The sequence below is a fragment of the Pangasianodon hypophthalmus genome, chromosome 12 (genome assembly GCF_027358585.1).
Source record: "Pangasianodon hypophthalmus isolate fPanHyp1 chromosome 12, fPanHyp1.pri, whole genome shotgun sequence".
Taxonomy (NCBI): Eukaryota; Metazoa; Chordata; class Actinopteri; order Siluriformes; family Pangasiidae; genus Pangasianodon; species Pangasianodon hypophthalmus.
In genome coordinates, this window is record NC_069721.1 from 24,865,129 (window position 1) to 24,877,607 (window position 12,479).

At 38.2% G+C, this 12,479-nt stretch overlaps 1 protein-coding gene across 1 annotated transcript in view; it reads right to left on the reverse strand.

The window, feature by feature from the left end:
* Positions 1–567: 567 nt before the first annotated feature.
* LOC113527245 (choline O-acetyltransferase) overlaps positions 568–12,479 on the reverse strand; it is a 35,661-nt gene continuing 23,749 nt past the window's right edge. The window contains exons 11-15 of the mRNA XM_034309066.2: positions 9,123–9,245; positions 8,707–8,848; positions 7,476–7,538; positions 6,787–6,924; positions 568–5,907 (exon numbers count right to left, since the gene is read on the reverse strand). Of these exons, the coding sequence (XP_034164957.2) occupies positions 5,656–5,907; positions 6,787–6,924; positions 7,476–7,538; positions 8,707–8,848; positions 9,123–9,245 (718 nt within the window). The 3' untranslated portion in view covers positions 568–5,655. The remainder of the gene's footprint in view (positions 5,908–6,786; positions 6,925–7,475; positions 7,539–8,706; positions 8,849–9,122; positions 9,246–12,479) is intronic.

Genomic DNA, 12,479 nt, shown 5'->3' on the forward strand with positions numbered 1-12,479 from the left:
TGGTTGCAGTGGTATTGAAGGTGGGGTGACTGATCTGATTGGTTGCAGTGGTATTGAAGGTGAGGTGACTGTGATCTGATTGATTGCAGTGGTATTGAAGGTGGGGTGACTGTGATCTGATTGGTTGCAGTGGTATTGAGGTGGGGTGACTGTGATCTGATAGATTACAGTGCTACTGAAGGTGAGGGTTTATGTGATCTGATTGGTTGCTGTGGTATTGAAGGTGGGGTGACTGATCTGATTGGTTGCTGTGGTATTGAAGGTGGGGTGACTGTGATCTGATTGGTTGCAGTGGTATTGAAGGTGGGGTGACTGTGATCTGATTGGTTGCAGTGGTATTGAAGGTGGGGTGACTGTGATCTGATTGGTTGCAGTGGTATTGAAGGTGGGGTGACTGTGATCTGATTGGTTGCAGTGGTATTGAAGGTGGGGTGACTGTGATCTGATTGGTTGCAGTGGTATTGAAGGTGGGGTGACTGTGATCTGATTGATTACAGTGCTACAGTGGGAGTGGGGAGACTATGATCTTGTGAACATCAGTGTAAAATAATTAAATAAAAGCCACAGTTTGTCATCTCTCATAAACATCTTTATTGTAATATTACATAAACACATTTCTTTCTTTTAACACAGAATCTATGATAAACCCTTTTTTGTTATGTTTTAGCAATTAAATAGAATCTGTACTCTGATAAAAAATAGATGGCACACAGAATTATGGAAATGCAAAAATAAATAGACTATTTCTTAGTGTTTGCATAAATAAATATAAACTCTGACAACACTATCACTACACTGGCACTAACACGTCAAACATCAGACAGACACCAGCGACATTTTAACACATTTACCTGGAAATTTTATACACATTATATTAATACAATACAATATTTAAAAATAAAACAGGACGAGGTGATACTGTATGATATAATGTACTATGTAGTGTAGACATTGATACATAAAAAATAAACAAAGCTAATAATAAATGTATATATTTATTTGGAATATTTTAAACCATGTATAGTAAATATTTTTTAAAATACAAAAACAAGCAAATAAATAAATAGGCAAAATTTTAAATAAATAAATAAATACCTAAATACATTCACATTCAATACAGAAAAAAAGTAAATATAAGTAAATATGGCTGTAAGCAGCAAACTTCGGGGTCCAAGCACTCCTTGCAAATAATGCCCCAGTGGCCACTTCTTGTCTTCATGCAGTCATGAGTTACAGCTGTTAGAATAATTTTGACTCCGCCTTATTAGAAATGATTGACATTCTGTTTACAAATGTCACCATTTTTTGATAATTGAGTTTCACACTGCTGTGTCACACCAAAATTGTGAACATGGACCAAAAATCCAATGACGAATTCACAAAAGTAGGTTTTTCATATTATGCAAATTAGCAAAAAAAAAAAAAAAAAAAAGTCCATCATGCCATAAATTCACCTTAAGCCAAGGAATAAGAGGACTCCTAAAAATCCTAACAAAAACAAACTTCAGTGCTTGGACCCCTAATAAATGAGCAAGAAACAAGCATGTGAGTGAGCAAGTAGAATTTAACACGTATTGCATAATTACACAGAGAAATAAATTAACATTTATTTAATAAATACATGAGTAAAAATATAGAATAAATAAATTATGCATTTATATATTCACATAAACACATATGTTTAGATAATTTACAATTTAATACGTAAACAAAATAAAATAAACTCTACCACAAATCTTTGTTCACATCCATCTTAAACACATAAAACAGATACACTGAACATTTTATTCATTTTTAATTTCATTGATAGACATTTACTGATAGACATTTACCATGAAAAGGAAAATGTAGTAACACAACTGATAAAGTTGTTGGTTATGATAACTTGTTACCTTAAAACTTTGTTAAAATATATTTAAAATTATATATACTTTGTACAGGACATTAGGTAATAATAGACCTTTTGGAAACTTTTTACATTTTATTTTACTATTTTAATGTAGTTCATTTTTTTGTTTTTAAATGAGCAAAAATAAATCCTGTAAATAGGTCCCCTCATGTCCCTTAATTTCCAACCTACATATTTAATTTGACGTTATTCTACATGTTTTCTAACAAATGTAACAAGGTAACCAGATATCATGAATTATGTAAATATATATAAAATCTATGTAAATACTTATATATGGATGTTTACAACATTTCACAGGAACACGCATACGTAGATCACATATACACATATACATTATAAATAGGTTTGCCTCTGAATTTATTGCTGTGTATTTTGTTTTGTTTTTGGTTGACACACAACAAAAATAGATTTATAACTGCACATAACATTACAGTAAACTGCTGGATGTATTTTGAATGCACATCGTTTATAGTCTTTACAATATATACTTTTTTAACATAAAGTGCAACTCGTTTGATTTTAACTCTTGCAATCATTTTAGTTCAAGTACTTGATCATATAATGATTCTGTATTTGTGTTAATCGCTGTAATCAACAGATCTGATCATTTTATTATTCAGCAAAAATGTTAAAACTTTCTCATCTACAGATTAACCTGACATGCTGACACGACATTTTTCTATTCACGGCAAACTTTCTATTCACACTGAAATTGAAAAGAAATTGCTAACCTTTTTAAATATAACCACAAATTCACATTTTGTTTATGGATTGTGGCACATAATCAGTGACTCTTTACACATTTGGAAATGAATATGAATTAACTGCAAGAGCCTCATAATACCTTGTGCAGGATATGTGCAAAATTTCCAACAAAGCCTTTCTTTAAAAGACCTGTAAGTGGAAACTACAACTGATTTAATAAACACAATTTTCTGAAAACATAATATTTGAATATGTATAATTGTATATAAAACAGACCCTGGAAACTTAGGACCCTACAAGCATAGGACCTTGGAAACACGGGATGCTAGAACCATCAGACCCTGGAATTATAGGACCATGGAAATACAAAACCTCCAGAACATAGGATCATGGAAATACAGCACCTTGGGAACACAGGACCTTAGAAACACAGGACCTGGGTAATATAGGACCTTGGAAACACAGGACCTTGGGGAAAAAAAAAAGGAGCCTTCAAAAAATAAGACCTTGGAAAAACCAGAAGCTGGAAATGTAGGACCCTAGAAACATGGGACTCTGGAAACACAGAACCCTCGGAACATCGGACCCTACAAACATAACGCTTTGGAAACATAAGACCCTGGAAATACAGAATCCAGGAAACACAGAACCTTGCGAACATATGACCCTGGAAACATGGTACCCTGAAAACATCATATACCTCTGGGAGCATTCCATCAAGAATCCTGGAAACCTGAGTCCCTGGAAATATATGACCCTAGAATCATTGGTCCCTGGGAACATAGGATCCTGGTAAAATAGAAACCTGGCAATCTGGTTTAGTAGGAAACTGGGACCATGTAAACATAAAGCCCTGAGAATATAAGACTCTGGAAACAGGACCATGGCAATGCAGGTCCCTGGGAAAAGAAGACCCTCAGAACACAGGACTTTGGGAACACAGAAAGCGTAGGGTTGACCCACTACACTATAAACAGCAAACACTTAGAGTGCGTCTCAGTCAGGTCCCTAGTTCAGAACTGATCAGAGAGTCGGCCATTTTGAGGGCTGTCTCAATCTCAAAATCCTTTCAGTTCACTGGAACATTCGCTTCCTAAAAAAATCCCACAATGCACCACAAAAACCAGGGAGCATCGATGCTCACTATGTTCCCTTACTGGAAATTATATCATTTTCTGAAGCCTCTCAGCTCAAAACAAATGGCGGACAAACTCTCTGCCAACCTTATCTACAAATATAAGTAGCTTGTTATCGTTGTTGCAGCTCTCAAATGATTACTTACGTTAGTGATTTTTAACTTTGTTTGACGTTCTATATACGGTTTGTTTGAGTCTATCGACTTTTAAGTGTTTAATGATTTTAAAAAATCCACTAGCTAGCCTACGATCCTACTTGAAGTACCATAACAGAAACATGTGTGATTAAGCTAACAAGTTTACATGACATTAATGTCAGAAAGATTTCAGTCCTGCCTGTTGTTGATAAATGCCAGTGGTGATGTTTTACAACGCGAGTACATAGTCACGTCGCTGGAAATTGAGTCATCATTGTACCAGTGTGTAGTGAGCCAGGGTCCTTACCAGAGTCCGAACTCATGTACACAATATACTGATTCACCACCTAGTGAACTGACTGAGACGCACCCTTAGACTTTTGTTTGCTAACTGGAAGTTCTGCACATATCCCACTTCAAAGAGGCCCTGAACTACTAACTTTCACTTGTTTTTATTACACGATGTACAACAGGGATAAATTCGGGGTGTGATAATGGCACGACCGAGTATCACAGTGTTCAGTCCATCACAGTATCTACACACAGTTTCCCGCTGTTAAACAGGGCGACGTTTATAACACTACAGCGCAGGGCTTCATTTATTAGGTGAGGGAATGAATTGGCAACAAAGCGACATGAGAACTATCCATAGTTTATAGAACCATCTCACACAGGATATGCAAATCATATTCAGTATCTGTCTTTTTTTTTTTACTATGTAGTGAGCCTGGTTTTTATTTCTAAAAGAAGTAAGCAAATCTATCTGTATAAAACTAAACACATACATAGGCTCTGTCTGGATTACACAAAACCAGACGTGCCAATATTTTTTTCAGAATTTCCAAACAATGCTCTGATGATTGCCTGACTTTTTTTTTTATCATGGTTAATATCACTTTAGAAATATATAAGATATGTTTAGCTGCACTCGTCAGCATTTTGACCATGAATAAACCGTGGAAGTGATGGTGGGATTCAGCTGTCATGCATTGTCACTTCTATCTAGCATGCATTCACGTTTAGTTACTACCTAGCTCGCTATCTTTTTAACTTAACCTGGTTTTACTCTGCACATCTTTTTAGATTATTTCTGTCAGATTATGTCAGATTATACAAAGAAGCTCCTCTAATGATAAACAAAAAGACTATGTTCTGCTTATGTCATCGAGCAGCATGATGCGGAAATGAGGTCATGAAGAAAACAGGCTTGCGTAAACACAAACATAAGTGAGTTTGAGGTAACAGGGAGGTTTTTCAGTCCATTAGCTGTTTTGTTTACATTTTGCCATTGCCGCTACCCTGTTTGTAGCTGTCCCATGAGTTTGCCGTCCTCCTATTGGTGGATTTTAGACTAGCACTTTGTTGTGGTCGCAGTGACACTAAATCGGCCATCGCATTATGTGTGCTAAGACCACCAATCTCAACTCAAGATCAAATCATTCTTTAGCGATGTGGAAATTTTATCTGTGACAGCAAAATTGGCCTGAGAATTCTGCAGAATAAAGGCAGCTTTAGATGAACACAACATCAATGATGATCTATTTAAGTGTCTGTGATAATAATATGGTGTGATTGATATCATAATTTATCATATAACCGATTATTGGCACATGAAACCGGAAGGACTCAGACCTTAATGCGCTGTAATCATCAGTAGTCCACTACCGAGAATTGATTAAAAGCTAGCTAGCAGAAAGCGCTTTCAAATAAAACAATCCCAAAGAGGTTAGTGATAACGGACGATAGCCTGTCAACTTATCATGACTTACTTCCTGGGCGTGGCTGGCTTAGCCCCACCCTCTTTCTGACTGACAGCACTGCATCTATTGCACAGCTCCCTCATGTCTATAAGTGCTTGATCTAGAGCCTTCACCAGCAGCAGAGATGACGTGGACACACACTCACGGAAACTGGACACGCAGAACAGGATGTGTTCAGCCTGAGGATTATAACACGCCCCGTAACCATTAGCAACCACCGGCCCATAACAGCAGAACATGTCTACTGATGTAGGAACCTACAGGGAAGAGGAGAAAGTGTGTTTTTACTCACCATCATTCATACGGAGTGCTGAAGGGTAAGCCTTTATCTCTGTAAAAACAGCTGATATTATTTATATTTTTTATATTTATAAACAATTTCCCCCATTTTACTGTTGAGATGCACTGAAAGGGTATGAAAAAATAATATCGAAAATGCATGTTTTACCATCCATGACCACTAGGGGATTCTTTTTCCTTCAGAGACTGGTGGAAAAAAATGTGATGTAATTACTAATTATTAATGAGTAGCCAATGAGCTTATCTCTCCCTGCAATGTTTTTTCCTTTTAACCTACACCTTGTGGTCAGAACTGGTATAAATGCTAATTGTTAGCATTTAATTCTCCTGCAATTTTTCCCACCAGTCTCTGAAATTTAGTGTTAAAAAAAAAAAAACAGAAACTGAAGCTGGTATTACACATAAAAACTGATTAAACATTTCCTTCTTTGTAGCATCATTTTTTGTCATCTCAAAATCTATATTTTTTCACTGTTGAAATGTGGAAAATGTGGGAAAAAAAACTATCAGAAGTGAATTGGCTAATAATTAGCATGATGTACAAATTCTGACCACTAGGGGCAACTGATTTTTTTTTGACCGGTGAATCAAAAAATGTGAGTTAAATGCTAACAACTGGCGTACGAAATGAATGATCAGCTGCCACTTTGATGCTTGCTAGTTTGAATGTAGGGTTAATCATCATTAACTGTTTCAAACAAAACTCTTAAATAATCAGCTTGCAACCTTCATGATCCTGAAGCTTGTGGCCAGAAAAGTGTGAAAAAACACCAGTCTCTGAAGGAAAAAGAGTGTATCTGATTGCTGGAGCCCCTGAGGCTGAGACTCGCTCTTACCTGACTAGTGGAGAGGATGAACTGGTTGCTGAGGTGGTACGTCTCGTCTGTGAAAATGTCTGGAGTTTCCATCTTCAGCTCTCTGGCAATTTCCCGAAGCCCGAGCAGGTGATTATCTATTCCCAATCCTGTAACGGCCTTAACGGGATCAGAGAGAAGAGTCAGTGTACGTGTACGTGTACGTTCCTGAGATTCAAAGTGCTGTTTACTAATGCTAGTTTAAGAATTAGCCTGTTTAATGTAATGCTAGTTTAAGGATTAGTCTGTTTTAATATAATGCAGGTTTAAAGGTTAGCGTGTTTAATATAATGCTAGTTTAAGAATTAGCCTGTTTGATGTAATACTAGTTTAAGGATTAGCCTGTTTAATACAATGCTAGTTTAAGAATTAGCCTGTTTGATGTAATACTAGTTTAAGGATTAGCCTGTTTAATATAATGCTAGTTTAAAGGTTACCATGTTTAATATAATGCTAGTTTAAAGGTTAGCCTGTTTAATACAATGCTAGTTTAAGGATTATCTTGTTTGACACAATGCTAGTTTAAAGGTTAGTATGTTTAATACAATGCTAGGTTAAGGATTAGCCTGCTTGATATAATACTAGCTTAAAGCTTAGCCTGTTTATGCTACATGTAGATGAGCAGAAAACAATGAGGATGTGCTGATTTGTACAGGAACATCACTGCGTACCATCTTAGTGTTTTGGGTCTGTGTGTCTACAGCCTTCCTCAGTCTCTCCATCTTCTCTGAGTCCTGAAAGAAAAAATCCATCAACACACATCTCTTGAATTATTTATTTATTTTTTTACAAATTGTTATTTAGTTTGAGGTTTTTAAACTGCATGTCCTGTATTACGATAGGATTCAAATTTAAATATCAACCATTTACGTAAATGACTCAAATATAATTTATCATAATTACTCATAATATAATTTATAAACAGTACATTATAATCAGTTATGACAGTTATTAAGGAATTAATGATTGCACTGTTCGCAATTAAATATGTACGGCTTCATATCAGCGCTGTTGAATGCTGCATTCTGATTGGTCAGAAGGTGTTGAGTCATTTTCTAGAACAGCAGCTCTGACAGTAGCGCAGCTGCAAATCACAGGTTTATGTTAATAATGCGCTCGTTCTAATACGTTATCGTTTCTATAGTAACAGCTCATTCACAGGGATTTGTGTTAGATACATGTGTAATCGTTGACGTGAAGGAGACATTTATGGAAGGAGTCTCCAGTACCAGTGCTTTGTAACAGTCAGAGGTAAAGCTGTAACTTTAAGTTTTCCGACATCTTCAGGACAGACGAGTTTACGCTTTGCGTTTCTCAGTACCATGACAAGAAAAAAGAGAGGCTGGTGAGAGAACGACTGTTTATAGCTGCTATAAAGTAAGTGAGAACAGGAACTAGCTTGTTTTTTGGATGTTCTACAACATTAAACGCAACTATAAACAGATTAAAAAGTATGTTTTCTTTAATAAATCAAAAACTTGTAATGGTTGGTACGTTGATGTGGTTATAGTTCCAGGTATAAAGTATAAAGTTTAATACACAGACGTTTGACAGCGTGAGTATCTGTGTAGAGAAACAGAGCTGAAGTGGGACTGGAGGCCGTGTCAGTAGTGAAGATGGAACTGTAACAGTGATGGTGGTTCTGTTTAGCGTCAGACTGCAGGATTATGGGTTTAATTCACAGATCACAGCATGATGCCTAGTCACCATTGATACACAGTGAAAGGCCATTATGTGCAGTGTGTGTTACGCACCGTGCCGCTCTCTAATCTCTAACGTGATTAGTGGCTGGTCTTAGCGGAGGAGACAGAGGCCAGTGGGACTCGTTTAACGGTGCGGCGTGATGGACGGAATTAGAAGCGAGGAGCAGTAATGGGGGGATAAGGAAGAAAAACGAGGCACCTGCACACACGCTCCCTCATCTGTCATGGCTTTGGAGAGGTGCAGCGCCTCGGCAGTGGATGAGCGGATGTTGTCGACGCGGCCGTGACGGAAACGGCGAGTGGAGGCGCTCTCGTAGGTGGAGACCGACCTCCTGGTGCATCTGAGGAAAGAAAACACACACACAGCTTTGTATAATCATAGGGATTTGTGCTGAATGTAACAGAAATGCACTTTAGATTTTTTTTTTAAAAAAAACAAGGTCTTTATTGGTTTTTTAAAGATTACAATCACATTTCAAGACCATTAATATAAAGGCAGATAATCTTTTAACAAAAAAGAAGGTTAAGCATGAAGAACAGCTATTCTCCGTATCCATGACCGGTTTCAGAGGGAAAAGAGGGAGGAGTTTATAGATTATAGATTGGATATTTTACCTGTAGAAGGCCAGCTGTAGTGCCATCTGGATGTAAGCGTCAGGACTCATCTTCTGCTTCTTGATGAACTCCTTGCCATAACCTCTGAATGCGAAAACCTCCATATCCAGGTTTCTCACAAGCCTACACAGAGGACATCGGGAAGTTCAAAAATATCCAGTTTTCCTTAATGGGAATTTTTCCTTACTATTTATTTTTATTAGCTCCTGATGACCAGAGAGATCTCACTGGGATGTGTAAACAAAGTACTTGAGGAAAAGGGTCATCTTCTCCTATATTGTATGGATATCAAAAAAATATTTTGAGAATTTAAACTGAGACAAATCTATTTTTAGTAGATTTGTTTAGTACTATCAGCATATTCTCTTCACACACCGTTTTTTTAATCTCTAAATTATTGTGCCTCTGTATGTTTCATTCAAACGGCAACACTGTACACTGTGTGTGTGTGTGTGTGTGTGTGTGTGTTACAGTAAAATGCTGCGTGATGGGGTGGTGTGATGAAGTGGAGTTACTCTTACCACCCTCAAATTGATTATTTTCCTATAATAGCATGTCCCCAAGTGTTTTATTGTTCTTATACCACAGCAATTTACCAACAATTACATTTTATAATTTTTTAAAGAACAAGACATCATAATTTTTTTATCCATTTATAGTAACATTTAGTTGTGGAATATCCATAAGCTGTGCAATGCTGTACCTGGTGTTATCTTTCTGACATGAAAAGATTTGAGTTTTTCTAATAAATGTATGTACTCTGTGTAATTTTTAAGAAACCTGCCCAAACTTTCATTACTACTATCTTTGGGGGAGTCAAGGTCTTGAATAGGGGGTCAGATTTACACCCAAACCTCTGTACATTTACATGGTTCACTAGGTCACGGTTCACTAGGTCACGGACTAAGAATAGCAACAGTCTAAAAACTCTGTTGGGGAGGTAATATATCACACAGACAAAACAAAGATTTTTTTAAGTGCTAATTTAAGTATTTTAGGAATAAGTAGATCTTTAGATGTTGTTTGAAGGCTGCCATTGACACAGCTGTTCAGACATCTAGGGGGAGTTCATTGTACCAGAACAGAGAAGAGTCTTAATGGATGCCTTCCTTGTACCCTGAGAGATGGTGGGAGAAGTCGAGCAGTGCTAGAGGATCAGAGGAAGCGTGGTGCAGTGTGGGTGTGATAAGTGCTTTAAGGTAGGTGGGTGCTGGTCTGTTTTAGTTTTGTAGGCAAGCATCAGTGTTTTAAATCTGATGCGGGAAGCTATAGGAAGCCAGTGGAGGGAGCGTAGCAATGGGGTGGTGTTGGAGAACTTGGGAAGGTTGAAAATCAATCGTGCAGCTGCATTCTGGATCAGTTGCAGAGGACGAATGGCGCTCAGAGGCAGACCTGCCAGGAGCGGGGTGCGGTAGTCCGGTCTCAATGTCAAGGGACAGAACAAGCACCTGAGTGGCCTGTGTGGATAGAAATGGACGAATCCTTCTGATGTTGTAAAGGAGAAGTAGACATGAGAGTGTCAGATTAGCAGTGTGAGGAATTTTTCCTTACTATTTATTTTTATTAGCTCCTGATGACCAGAGAGATCTCACTGGGATACGTACACAAAGTACTTGAGGAAAAAGGTCATCTCTTCCTATATTGTATGGATATCAAAAAAATATTTTGAGAATTTAAACTGAGACAAATCTATTTTTAGTAGATTTATTTAGTACTATCAGCATATTCTCTTCAGGCACCGTTTATTTTTTTTTATCTATTTATTTAGGGATAATTTCACATATTTAATATATATTGAATCCATGTATTTCTGTAAAGCTGCTTTGTGACAATGTCCATTGTTAAAAGCGCTACACAAATAAAATTGAATTGAATTGAATTGAATCTCCAAATGTATAAGTGCTAATTTAAGTATTTTAGGAATAAGTAGATCTTTAGATGTTGTTTGAAGACTGCCAGTGACTCCGCTGTTTGTACATCTAGGGAAAGTTCATTCCACCACCTTGGTGCCAGAACAGAGAAGAGTCTTAATGGATGCCTTCTTCGTACCCTGAGAGATGGTGGGAGAAGTCGAGCAGTGCTAGAGGATCAGAGGAAGTGTGGTGCAGTGCGGGTGTGATAAGTGCTTTAAGGTAGGTGGGTGCTGGTCTGTTTTAGTTTTGAAGGCAAGCATCAGTGTTTTAAATCTGATGCAGCAGCTACAGGAAGCCAGTGGAGGGAGCGTAGCAATGGGGTGGTTTTGGAGAACTTGAGAAGGTCGAAAACCAGTCGTACAGCGGCATTCTGGATCAATGGCACTCAGTCGAATGGTACTCAGAGGCAGACCTGCCAGGAGCGGGTTGCAGTAGTCCAGTCTCGAAATGACTGAACAAGCACCTGAGGGGCCTGTGTGGCTAGATCCTGACGTGGGGATGAATCACCTGGGATGAAAAGCAGTTCAGTTTTGCTGGGATTAAGTTTCAGCTGATGAGCTGCCATCCATGATGAGCTGTCTGCCAGACATGCTGAGGTCTGAGCAGAAACATGAGTGTCTGAGGGAAGGAAGGATTGATGAGCTGAGTGTCATCTGCATAGCAGTGGTATGAAAACGCATGTGATGATATGACCTCACAAAGAGATTAAGTATAGGGCAAGAACAGAAGAGGACCAAGTACTGAGGCTTGTGGAACACCAGTGGAGAGTCTGCAGGGAGCAGATGTGGATCACCTCCACATCACCTGATATGACCAACCTTTCAGTTAAGAAGCAAACCATTGCCATGCTGCACCACGAATTCCAAGACTTATAAAGGTGGACAGGAGAGTCTCGTGGTTCACTGTGTGAAACGCTGCTGAAAGGTCAAGGAGACTGATGACAGTTTGGCAGCAGGTAGCTTCTCAGTCATGGCCAAAAAGGCAGTCTTTTGTGCCACTTTGAAGCCAGATTGGTTAGGATCTTGGAGGTTGTTCTGTGAGAGATAGAGAGACAGGTGACTGTAGACAGTTTGTTCGAGGATTTTAGAAAGGATAGAGAGAAGTGATACCGGTCAGTAGTTGCTGATGTCAGAGGGATCCAGAGTGGTTTTCTTCAGGATGGGAATAAGAGATGGTCTAGATGGTAGGATTGCAGGACAAGATGACTTGCAGGATCTCTTCTCACGCCCTGGTCATGAGAAGAGCGTTAACGCTTCATCAATCATACAATTATGCTGTCTTGTACTCTTGGTCATCACTGAGGTTAGTGCTTAGTGATAGTGATAGTGATAGTGAAGTGACTTGTGGCCAAGTGTGGTGACCCATACTAGGAATTTGTGCTCTGCATTTAACCCATCCAAGTGCACACACACAGTAGTGAACAGACACACACACACCGTGAACA